Source organism: Centrocercus urophasianus, unplaced genomic scaffold, assembly GCF_019232065.1.
Source record: "Centrocercus urophasianus isolate 14NV4802_14NV808 unplaced genomic scaffold, USGS_Curo_1.0 seq_27, whole genome shotgun sequence".
NCBI classification, from domain to species: Eukaryota; Metazoa; Chordata; class Aves; order Galliformes; family Phasianidae; genus Centrocercus; species Centrocercus urophasianus.
In genome coordinates this window covers 11393262-11405520 of record NW_024884833.1, presented here as the reverse complement: position 1 = coordinate 11405520, position 12259 = coordinate 11393262, and the positions used below count along the sequence as shown (strand labels likewise).

Here is a 12259-nt window from a genome sequence, read left to right as displayed (position 1 = left end):
TAGTTGGATGAGCGACTGAGCATAGATTTTCAAGCTCATTGATGACATTTCAGTTCACAGCATTGATCACCTGGTATCTATAACTTTGAAATAATGGTGGTGCTGAAAACAGTCATGTTTCTCAATATTCATGCTTCAAATAAAATTACATTTCAAATGTTTTAGACAGACTCTGACAGAGATGAAAAAATTCTTTCCTGTTAGCAGAAAAGGGGAATTTCATTTGGTAAACATTAGCTTTTGCTCAAGAGAGGAAAAAAAAAGGAATTTTTCTGTTCACCCAATCATTCCATTTGTTCAATGAAAGTACAATGAGAAATATTTTAAAGGAGTGTTAATTTTATTATATTCTAGAATAAAAAATAGATTTTCCACTTGCTTTTTGATACTTCCTAAATGTTTCTAGAGACCAGTTGGTGGATGTGAGCAAGTGAGGGATGGGTGGTGCCTTTCAGCAGTGATGACAGTGACGATGGGTCACCTGCATTGGTACAGATTTTTGTGAGTGCCATGCAGGCTCTTCTTTATCGCAGGCAAAAATGCATAGATAACAGTAGTACCTATGTTGAAAAATAGTGTTTTGTAGCTGAGAATTTGCTCTATCAAATAGTGTTTTGTGTTCTTTGTATCTGTTGTAGTTTCTATGGAAATAAATAGGAGGATGACTCATCATTTTGAAAGCACACTCATCAACAGAAGGAACTGTCTGCTTTTGTGTTCTGCAGCTAGACTTTTTGTGCCAGCTAAAGAATTCTGTTTGAATTCTTGAATAGAGAGATGAAGTGGAAGTTTTTTTTTTTGGTAGCATAGTATTCTAAGTTCACAGGAAGTGCATACATTACATCTAATTTTAAGATAATAGGTAGGTATTTTTAGCTGTTCTACCACGTTTTTGGCCAATGAATTAATGTGTAGGCCTGTTGTATAAAAATTTATTTGAAGAGGAGGAGGAAATAGTTCTAGCTCCTGTCAGCAAGTCAGAGAATAGTCTTATAACTGTTCTTTCTGTTCTAAATCTTGATCTAGTATTTGTTATTCACACCGGTACAGTTCTTCTATTGTATTATTTCAGTGTTTCCATAATACTTACTTAAGTATAAGTGTAAATATAGATATCAATTTATATGTTCTTAGAATCTTGGAATCATGGAATTTTTTGGGCTAGAAAAGACCTTTTAGATCATCTAGTTCCAATGCTCATGCTGTGGGTAGGAACACATTCACTAGATAAATTTGTCCAAAGCCACATCCATAGTGAAAAATTTCTTCCTTATATCTAATCTAAACCTATCATCTTTTAGTTTATAGAAACATTACTTCTTGTATCTGCCCACATAAAAAGTCATTATCCATCTCTTTTGTAAGCCCCCTCTAAGTACTCAAAGGCTGCAATGAGGTCTCTTTGAAGCCATCTCCTCTCGAAGTTAAAAAAGCTCAGCTCTCTCAACCTGCCTTTATAGGAGAGGTGCTCCAGCCTTCTTATTGTCTTTGTGGCCCTCCTCTGGACCTATTTTAATAGTTCCACATCTTTGTTATGCTGGAAGCCCCAGTCCTGGGTGCTGTACTCTGAGTGGGGGCTTATAAAGGCAGTGCAGAGGGAGACAGTCACTTCCCTCTCCCTGCTGGCTACCCCTCTTTTAATGTACCAGAGGATACTGTTGGTCTTCTGGGCTAGAAGTACACACTGCTGGGTCATGTCCATCTTTTCATCTATCAGCACCTCTAAGTTGTTCTCCAAAAGGCTCCTTTCAAGGAATTCTCCCAGACAAAAGGCCCTGCAGAAGTCCAGGTAGATGTTATAGATGAGTCTTATCAACTGATGCAGTCCTCTGTTATACAGGAGCACCATGCACAATCTGCCCTTCATGAAGGGATGCTGGCTATCTTAGATTGCCTCCATATCCTGCATGGGCCTTGACATGGGTGCTAAGAGCATTTGTTTCACGATCTTCCCAGGCACAAAGGTGAATCTCTCCAGCCTTCCATTTCCTACATGTTTCCTTCTTCTCTTCTCTCTAGGTAACCTAGGACTCTAGCACTTAAGCAGCCGATAAGTCATTTGCATTGCTGTCCCTGTTACTTTATTCTTCTGAAAGAAGCTTACTTCATCTAGGGAGTGCTGGTCTTGCAAATTATACAAGTTTCCTTTGGGTTCAGTTGTGAAGGGAACAGAAGAGAAAGGCATTTGAAATGAAAATTGCTATACCATAGTATGTAGTAGACATTACTAGACAGTGTTGATGTTAGCCTGACATACCACATGCCTTTGAACAAACAGGAACATTTACTTTTTTGTGTATTTGTATTGGCAGAGGAATAGGGATTTGGCAGTGTGTAGCCATTTTTCTTAAGCAGTGGATTGCTAGTAACTTGCGCCATAACAAAAGCTGCTTTGACTAAGTCTTTTTGATGACTGCCATTTTGAGGGCTGATGAGTCTTGGAAATGTATGCATGACCGTCATGATAAAAATGAAGCTTTTAATACGATGTAATCAGACTTCAAATGTTAATATACTGGTAAGATTATACTTAATTAAAAATACAATGAGATAAATTCCTGGCATTTCAGAGCAGAAGAGACATCTTAATGCTTCAGTGCGCATGGAACACTTCAAAAATGTTCCTATTGTCTTTTTCTCGCCCCATTTCAACAAGAAATGTGAAAGCTGTGTATATGCTCAGAGTCATTTCAAAACACCAATTATTTAAGTGTTTTGAATTGAACAGAACATTTAGGTTGTAATCATCTGTAGGATGGTTAAAAATAAAAAAGTACAAGTGGATTAGTCATCTTGAATGTAATAGGAAGAATCGCTCAGTACTTGTTTAATTGTTTTTCTTATGTCCATGATAAAAACAAGGGCAGGCTGAAACTTCAGAGTTTTGCAGTTTTTTCTGCTCTTACTATTAAGAAAAAAACAAATTGATCTGTAGCCCAGGATGGGGCCTAGCTTTTAAGCCTCACAAATGCTGTGAATCCTTAGTTCTGTACTGAACTTGAGCAGCTTCAGCCTTGAGCACTTTTGTTGCTACTCTTCCTCCTCACTTATCCTATGTCTCACCTGTTTGGTGAATAGCTTCTCTGGGACAGTTCTGTCTTAACTTCTCTTCACAGAAATGGTACAAATGCCTCTGTCAGCCTATATTGTTATGTAATTCTTTATACAAAAAAAAAAAAAAGGGGGGAAAAAAGGGAAAGAATCACATAAACACCAGGTTGGAAAAGACCTACAAGATCACTCAGTCCAACCATCCACCTGTCACCATTAGATCTCACTATACCATATCCCTCAACAAGAAATCCAAACATTCCTTGAACGCCTCCAGGGTCAGTGAATCCACCACTTTCCTGGGCAGCCCATTCCAGTGCAAGGATTCCATAGGAGGAGGTGCATCTGATACACTTTGCAACTTGTATACAAATAAGGGAGTAAACTTCCTTATATGTCATTTCTCATAAGTTTTATTTGTCACCTTTTTTGTTTCCTCATTCTCTATTTGTGTGTTCTCTGAGCATATCTTCAGTTGACTAGTCCAACCACAAAACATGAATAAGGTACAGGAATTGTGTGTGTATGGACTTGACTTCTTCTTTGGTTTATAGCAGTTACTGTCAATTACCTTTTGCCCTTCCCCCGTGGTGAAGACTGTGGTACTGCTTTGTCTGACGCTATCTTGTGTTCTGTATGAAATAAAAATAGAGCCTTCTCTATTTTCTTCTGGCTCTGAATATCTTCTCAGCTCCTAGGCATACTTAGTTGCTTTAGGAAACAAGCTCAAGTACATTGTGATATCTATTATAGATTCAGAAATCTTACTTGTTCCTTTCTTTCAAACTGTGCAATACATGGAAACATACAATAAAAAACTTGAAAACTACACACTTAGAACAAAAAATTAATTGAATTACCTACTCTTTCATCTGTTGAAGATCAATGCAATGCTTTAACTTGAACTGTAGTAACCAAAGATTTATGAGGAAGATTTATTTGGAAAAGAATGCACAGACCTGAGAACAAAAATAAATTAGAAAAAAAAATAACAGTATAATTGGGAGGAGGTATCCTATTAGTAAAAACATTACTTATTTTTCACCACTTTGCTCTCTTGAATAAGAAAGCAATTAGTGTAACAGCAGTATCTCACCAGAATAATACAAACAGCTTTTGCAGTAGTATTTTTATTATTTTTAAAAACAAAGAAAAAATGCCACCCTGAATCTGAAACCTTTTTGTTGCTTTCTGTGCCCTGGTCTTCATGTTGAACTGATTTTAAATGTCACAGTGAACACAAATAATTCTGTGTACTTTCCCTAAGGAGTAATGGTTTATCACTGCAGGGACTCAGTTTCTCAACCTTAAGTTTTCATATGCTTGAGATCATGCAGTGTGTAAATACAGACATTTCAGAAGTGCTAAAACTACCTGGGAAACAGAGCCTTTCAACTGTTCCAAAATACTTATTCAAGATAATATAATTATGAGAAGATTGTGTCAGCTTTCTGATGTAAGAGCGTCATGTAAGAGCACTCTGCATTTCCATGTTGTGTACAAAACTAGTTCCCAGCTGGAAATAGAGACTTACTAGCACAGCAAGTGCTGATGATGAAGATGATGTGCTGAAATAAGTTGAGGACAAGTTTAACTTCAGAGTTCACGGTAACAGGTGCAAGCCTCATGGAACACATCTGAAAGATGGTCAGGAAATGCTGCTGTATGACTTGTGCGGAGACTCAGAACCACTGATTAGAAAGCAGCAGCTGAAAGGTCTTTCAACAGCTCCAGTAGCAGAGTGATGGCCATGACCTTGATTCGTAGAGTTAATAGGAGATTTTAATCTGCTTCCCCACTGCACAAATAGTTTAGTTGAAACACAAAAGCTGAACACGGTTGTTGTTTCTTTCTTTCTCTGATCCTGATCTTTCTCTGAGGTTTCATGTACCTCATGGTATTAGGTCCTGTAGCTTTTCAAATCTTTTTCTCATGAAAATTAAAGAAAACAAAGTACTACCTTTTTCTGTAATTTTTGCACTATATCTTTGCTGATATATTTTTTCTTCTCCTTTCTTTCCTTCCCCGAAAAGAGCCTACTCCTTTCATGTTACTGCAGATGGCCAGATGCAGCCTGTTCCTTTCCCTCCTGATGCCCTCATCGGTCCAGGAATCCCTCGCCATGCCCGTCAAATCAACACTCTGAACCATGGGGAAGTTGTGTGTGCAGTTACCATCAGCAACCCCACGAGACATGTGTACACGGGTGGCAAGGGGTGTGTCAAAGTCTGGGATATCAGCCAGCCCGGGAATAAGAGCCCTGTCTCTCAGCTCGACTGCCTGGTAAGTGAACAGGAACTAATGTAGAAGGGTAACTTCTCCTTGGAGACTCAATAAGGAAATAGCTGTCCTTGTCTGGATTGTGTTCATATTATAAGGAAATAGCAGGCAGTTCTGTTTCCTGCTGTATGTATTTAACTGACTTTTTTTTTAAACACTGAACAGGTGGTGTTTCAGAGAAGTGGACTGGTTTGTTTAGTGATAAATGTCATTACTAAGGGTCAAATAATAGATAAGACGTTTGTGAGTACAGCTGATTATTTCTCCATCCAAGTTGTGCTGGTGTTTTTTGCACTGCATGGATTTAAAAGGAATCCTGGCTGAGACAGAGACATTCCATGCTGTTTCGTTCATGCCAGAAATCACATCCTTTTTTGTAAGAGGGTAGTGGCTGTATAAAGGAGTAGTGTGACAAGGTAGCAAGGTCACTTTGTATTGCTGCACTTCTGCTGGTTTCTATTCATATCCATCAGGTGCAAGCTGATTTATTTGCAGTTAGTTGAAAAGCTAAATCAAAAAAGCTGTTAAATAAAAGTGCTTCTTACACTAAAGGAGTGTAGAGATTTGGAAAGAGACAAATCAGTGTGATGTTAACTGAGAAGGTGTAATGTCATAAAACACAATAATATATATTATGGATGAAAGTAATTCTTAGATGTTGATCATAATAAATGTGCTAATTTTTTTCCAGCTTTTACCTCTCATTTGATGATATGCCCATGTCAGTTGTCCAGTAGTAGTATATGTATGGTTAAATATGTATTCTGTCTTGTGACAGGTTTGTCTCTGGATGCTCAGTCCTAGTTGCCTTCATTTTAGTTACAGATCTGTATGGCTGCCAATAGCTAAGCTGACATTCCCAGTGCACTGCTTGCTGCTCCCTCTCTGTGACTGTAAAACAAACAAATGGGCAAAACCCCAAACAAAACCACCATCCCCAAAAATAAAAAAAAAAAAAACAGAAAACAACCACAAACAAACCTTAGCAGTAGAAGTGTCTTTGATTTCTACTTAGTGTTGTGGATTTTTTTGTTTTGAGTTACTGATCCTATCCCTGCATTTCCTAGAGGACTGTTACTATGTTACGCAGCCAATATGCTTAAGAAGTCAGCTTTGTAATATGTAAAGATTGAAATCTTTTCCATCTCTAAATCTTTTATAGTATCTCTGTCAGCAATAGTATCAAAAATGTGAAACCACTATGAGTTTGACAGGAGTGATGCTGAGCAAGAGAACTAGCATAAATCCAGGACTAGTAGGGGAATAATTCAACATTTTCACTTTAAAATGATGAATGTAAGATATCATTTAAAAGAAAACTCTAAGATCTGAAAGATATGAGACTTCAACTGTATTTTCATAAGTGGTTGCTTAGATATCATACGAGAAGTCACTTTGTTTTTTGCAAAATATTCCAGTGATGCTGGTGATCATAATTGATGGAGTGCACTTTCTCAAATGCAAGCTTACTTTTGGCACTGTCTTAGTGTAATGAGATGGAAGACTTGCAATTCATCAGGTTTGAGAAAGTTAGTAATGAGAAGTAGGCATTTGAAACCTTTTAGGGCATACTGATTTCTGTTCTGTACTTTGGCACTGGAAAAAATTGCTTACTGTTTAAAACTTGGATGCAGTCAGAATCTCATTAGTGGTCATTATTGGCAGGCATGTATTAACGTAACGGAGGTGATTTGTGTTGTACAGAACAGAGATAACTACATCCGCTCTTGTAAATTACTGCCTGATGGATGCACCCTAATAGTTGGCGGGGAAGCCAGCACATTATCCATATGGGACCTGGCAGCGCCAACTCCTCGTATAAAAGCAGAGCTTACATCCTCAGCTCCTGCCTGCTATGCTTTGGCTATCAGCCCTGACTCCAAGGTGTGCTTTTCCTGCTGCAGTGATGGGAACATTGCAGTGTGGGATCTGCACAATCAGACATTGGTCAGGTGAGTATTACTTGTTTTCTGTTAACTTTAATTAATTAAACTTAGTCTTTGAGCAGCTAAATATTTATCTCGCAGAATAAAGGTTCAGAATAGCAAAGTAAAAGAGTCTTTCTTATCCAAAGAATTAGGTTGGTGCTCAGGTTGGGCTAGAAACTAATTCTAGTAGCCTGTCCTAGGAGCTGTTCTTTGAGGGCCTTTCAGGTTGTTCTCTAACCTCTTGAAGTCAGTGTGAAAGCTCTTGTTGGTTTCATGTACTTGAATGTGTCTGCAAATTTCAACAAGCTAGATTGTGATTAACACAGACTGAACTTGCTATGTAGAGAACTCTGTGAGGTTTCTTGTTTTCATTTACCTTAGGTCTTTCTAAGTAATAAGGAAAAAATTCAGTTTGTAATTAGTGATGACAGGTAATAAAATTAACCTTCCAAAAGTAGTTGAAAACCTAGATCACTTCATTTTTTTTGAGGAAAGTATGAAGGACTGATGTTTGATGTCTTCATAAAAGAAAAATATTTGAGTTCTGGAAGACGAATTTGATCTCTAAAGCTGTGAGGATGATTTGTGGAGGCTATAATAAATATATTGCTGTGTATGCTACTTGTGAAATACTTCCTTTAAACCTTGATTACAGTGTCTAGCAGGTCAATATTTAGCATCAGTGCTATGACAGAAAAAAAAAAAAAGCAAATGTGTGAAATAACAACTGGTTGTATGATTTTAATAGAAGGTGACCTTTGGTTCAATCTTGCTAAGGCTGTGATGGCTTACAATATTACAAGAATGGAGAGCCTACAATGGAAAAGATCATGATGTTTTAGAGGATTAGAATGATACACCAAAGAAGCTGCTTTGTCTGCTGTGACTTAATGAATTTACTGTATATCAATAGTAAGCCTAAATTGATGTGCAATTTAAGTGAAAATTTGACTTTCTGCTAAATTTCTATGACAAAGAGAACACCCTTAGTTATATAAAGTCTTCAATTTGCTTTGTATGTGCTTAGGCCCTGAGAAGGGCTCTTTCTCCATCTGTCACTGACTTGAATAAATAGTGTTAGTTACTGTTTCTCCCATCGCTCACTTGCTGATCATTCTGATTGATAACATGTGGAAACTGTGAAACACAATGTGCCATGTGACCTTCCTATGGCAACTCGTGGTAAATCACCTCGTTCACTCTCAGACAAGTTGCCTTGTTCTCCCTTCCCTCCACCTTTGACATTGAATTTTCTTATATTTAATTGCCGATGAAAAACATGGATGGCTTCTGCCAAAGGATTAAGGAAAACTTGTTATGACCTTTTGGTTGCTGAAAGCTGGAATCTCCTAATGAGAAGATTTTGAAACAAAGTGCATTGTCTAGTTATTTTGTGATCTCCTGATCTCCTGCCAGAGAATGCAACTTCGCTGATTCAGCAATGCTTGTGCATGACAATTTGGGTCCTTCTCTGGATCCCTTCACTATTTATCATGTTGACTTACAGACAGGGAAAACAACAGTAGTTGTTTTCTGAAACTGGAGGAGCTTTATTCCGTCAGCATTTTTTTTAATCTATGCTGTCTTTAATTGCTTTTTAACTGTAGTTACTACTACACTCAAAAAAAAAAAAAAAAAAAAGAAACTTCTCAAAACATGACAGAAAATATTTGTCCATCTATCTGTGATGCAGTCAATTTCTGTAGCACCTGGAAAATATTTTTGTTGTATTTCATGCCAAGTCAGAGGGAGGGGCTGATATTTGCCCATCAGCAGACACAGATGACACACATGCAGAGTCCAAAACTAACACCACAACACTGTTTACCTTGAGCTCTGGCAGGAAATCATTATTCAATCTGGTTTGTTTTATCAGGCAATTCCAGGGCCACACAGATGGGGCCAGCTGTATTGACATTTCTAATGATGGTACCAAACTCTGGACAGGAGGTTTGGATAACACTGTCAGATCCTGGGACTTGAGAGAAGGGAGACAGCTACAGCAACACGACTTCACATCACAGGTAACTGGATTTTTCTGCAACACACAGGGGAGCGGAACAGGCAAGCATTTAGGAAGAAGGCTGAGAAACTACTCCAGTGCAGCTGACGAATTTTAGATTGTTTGCTTTGTTTGCTTTGACTATTTACAGCATGATACTTTGGAACTTTCGTATGTTTAATTACTTTGGGACAAAACAATAGGCTGACTCTACTTTCTGTCCCTGTTTTTCCTAAGTTAATAGGCAAGAACAGGGGTTATTTGGTCACTAGAATTTTGACAAGCAGTCTCACTATTGAACTTTGTCAGTTCTGTTTCTATGCCCTTCCTTCTTCCTCTCCTCATTCTTTTGGCCACTATAGGAAAAAATAAAAACTGTAAATGTTGTTTGATTTTCAGATATTTTCCCTTGGTTATTGCCCTACTGGTGAATGGCTAGCCGTGGGAATGGAGAGCAGCAACGTGGAAGTGCTACATGTAAATAAACCAGACAAATATCAGCTGCACCTTCATGAGAGTTGTGTATTGTCACTCAAATTTGCTTACTGTGGTAAGTTTCCACGAAGGCAGAACTGGAAGTCTGGACTCTTAATTCATACTGCCTACATAAGTTATTGCACAATCATAACTTCTGATAATTAAAATTTATTTAGTGTCTATGTTTCTCAATTTGTGAATAAATAGCTCTGCTTTATGAATATAAATATACTTGCCTACAGAGAACTGACTTTTTTATTAATTTATTCAAAGTCTGCTGTAAAGGTTGAGCTGTGTGTAAAAGACTGTTTCTACTTCATGTGGCGATTTCTTGTATGTCATATGCTACAAAAGCATGAGGCATCCATGTTGATTCTAAGCAATAATACTGTATTGATTAGTGGTGAGAGCTTTGTGTTGCTGCAATTAGCCATCAGATTTCAATCTGAAACAAAATCTGTCAGATGTCTGCCTCATGTGTTTTAACAGTTCTTCTCTTTCACATTCTAGGTAAATGGTTTGTGAGTACAGGGAAGGATAACCTTCTTAATGCATGGAGAACTCCTTATGGAGCCAGTATATTCCAGGTGAGGATGATACTGCTTTTAAAGAAATCACTAGTACTCTGCAAGTCCCACGAGTGGACACAAATCTCTTTACCTATGTGATCCACTCGAAATGGGATACTGAGATGAAGGTAGTAGACTTTTTTTAATCAAGTAATATATTTCTATTTTTCTTCTAGTCCAAAGAATCTTCATCAGTGCTTAGCTGTGACATCTCTGTGGATGATAAATACATAGTCACTGGCTCTGGAGACAAAAAAGCTACAGTCTATGAAGTTATCTACTGAAAATATGATGGGGATATAACTTTTAGAAGTTGAACTGGGCCAAAATTGTTCTTAATTGTAGAATTAGAAAGGTTTGCCTTTTAAAAAGGAATTAAAGTATTGAGGTTCCAGACCTTGTGATGAAGTTACTTCGGTTTTTCAAAATAGAAGGCAACATCCAGCAACTTAAGTATTGGCTGTGCGGACCAAACACAACACAGAAGCAAGATGGACAGATGTAGCCTAGGTTTTTGACATAGTTTTAAAAGCCGAGTCTGCTAAAGAATGTTGAAGCCTTTTTATTTTTTCTCTTTCTTTATGACCTCATGCAAATTGTTCTCATTGCCTGAATATGGGGATAACCTTTCTGTTCCTTGCAATTCAATTTGCATCCTGTCCTGTGTAGAGCAGTGGTGTCTCAGATGAACTTGTTTCCTGGTTTTGCATCTTGTGATATGTTTTTGTATTTTTGTTGAAGGTCAAACATTTGTATAAATTGTAAATATATTTAGTTTATTACAGTAAAGGCTTTAGTATGAACAACCACTCTTCTTCTCCCCTTCCTCCTCCCACTCTTCTTCCCTCCCACTCCTCACCCCCACTTATTTAAAAGACCTTTTGGGGATATAAGTACCTTTTTAGAAGCAAAAGCAAACACTATGTATAGTTTGAAAACTGTGTCTTATTCTTTATAACTCTTCCTAGATTCCTTTATCATACTTCAAAGTAATTGTTTTGACATATTAGGATATCAAATCCAGTAGATACTGTCTTGTGCTGCAGGAAAACTAAAAGGCAATTTTGTACTAATTATAGTGTAAATACAAAAATTGAACATTTCATAAAGTTGTGCAGTTTATTTTAAGTTTGTTGTGATGTCCCATGTATATGTTCTTTGGCAGAAGCATTAATATGTGCCTGATCATAATTCTTGTGGTCATCTCTAGAAGAAGAGATTTCCTTCTCCTTTCTCCTTCAGCTGAACAGAATTCATGAAGGACTGCGTTTAAACTAAGTACATCAGAGGCTTTATTCATTTAACTAAAAGTGTCTGTGATTAAAGAAAACTAGATAAGTTGTGTCCTTCATATTTTACAGAAGAAAATAATCATTTCCTTTTTTTTTTTTTTTAATGGCTTGTTTATACGTAGATACTCAGGTAAATATTAAAAAATTACCAAAGTGTGGGTTTTACAGGCGACCACTTAACTCACTTAACTGATTTCACAATACTTGCAGATCTGCAAGTAAAGCGAATTAACCTAAGTTAAACTAAGTTAAACTTGCTTCTTAATTTCTTGTGACCACGTTGACAAAGGATTTTTTTATTATTTTCAACGAATCTACTGTATAAATACATTAGAATTAATTTTCTAGTGTCCCATATTAGACAGGCCTATACTCTGTATTCCTATTGAGGAGTCTTTGAGTCCCTTCCACTGTTACATGTGTATGACATCGCCGAAGAGCTATGCTGAGCAGCCAGTTACCAAAGTCATACATCTTCAAATCAAGTTTTTTCAATGTTCTCGAGACAAATGGATGAGGAGAGAATGTGTACATTTTATTCTAGTAATGTTTTTTCAAATTAGATAAACAGAAGGATATCTTTAAGTAATGCTTAAAATTGCACAAACTGAGAGAGGTTAAGACACATTTTGAATAGCTGCTTTTTCACTTTGCTAGCAT

The 12259-nt window shown here is 37.2% G+C and overlaps 1 protein-coding gene across 8 annotated transcripts in view; it reads left to right on the top strand.

The window, feature by feature from the left end:
* The window catches only part of TLE1 (TLE family member 1, transcriptional corepressor), a 69723-nt gene extending 58288 nt beyond the window's left edge, over nucleotides 1–11435 (top strand). For 5 of the 8 annotated variants that reach the window (XM_042826755.1, XM_042826757.1, XM_042826753.1 and 2 more), the window contains 6 exons: nucleotides 5085–5334; nucleotides 6997–7283; nucleotides 9136–9283; nucleotides 9661–9811; nucleotides 10249–10325; nucleotides 10484–11435. In XM_042826755.1, coding sequence (XP_042682689.1) covers nucleotides 5085–5334; nucleotides 6997–7283; nucleotides 9136–9283; nucleotides 9661–9811; nucleotides 10249–10325; nucleotides 10484–10591 — 1021 coding nt within the window. In that variant the 3' untranslated portion in view covers nucleotides 10592–11435. The remainder of the gene's footprint in view (nucleotides 1–5084; nucleotides 5335–6996; nucleotides 7284–9135; nucleotides 9284–9660; nucleotides 9812–10248; nucleotides 10326–10483) is intronic. The other 3 variants (XM_042826760.1, XM_042826758.1, XM_042826759.1) reach the window with 1 other exon arrangement.
* The last annotated feature ends 824 nt before the right edge of the window (nucleotides 11436–12259 follow it).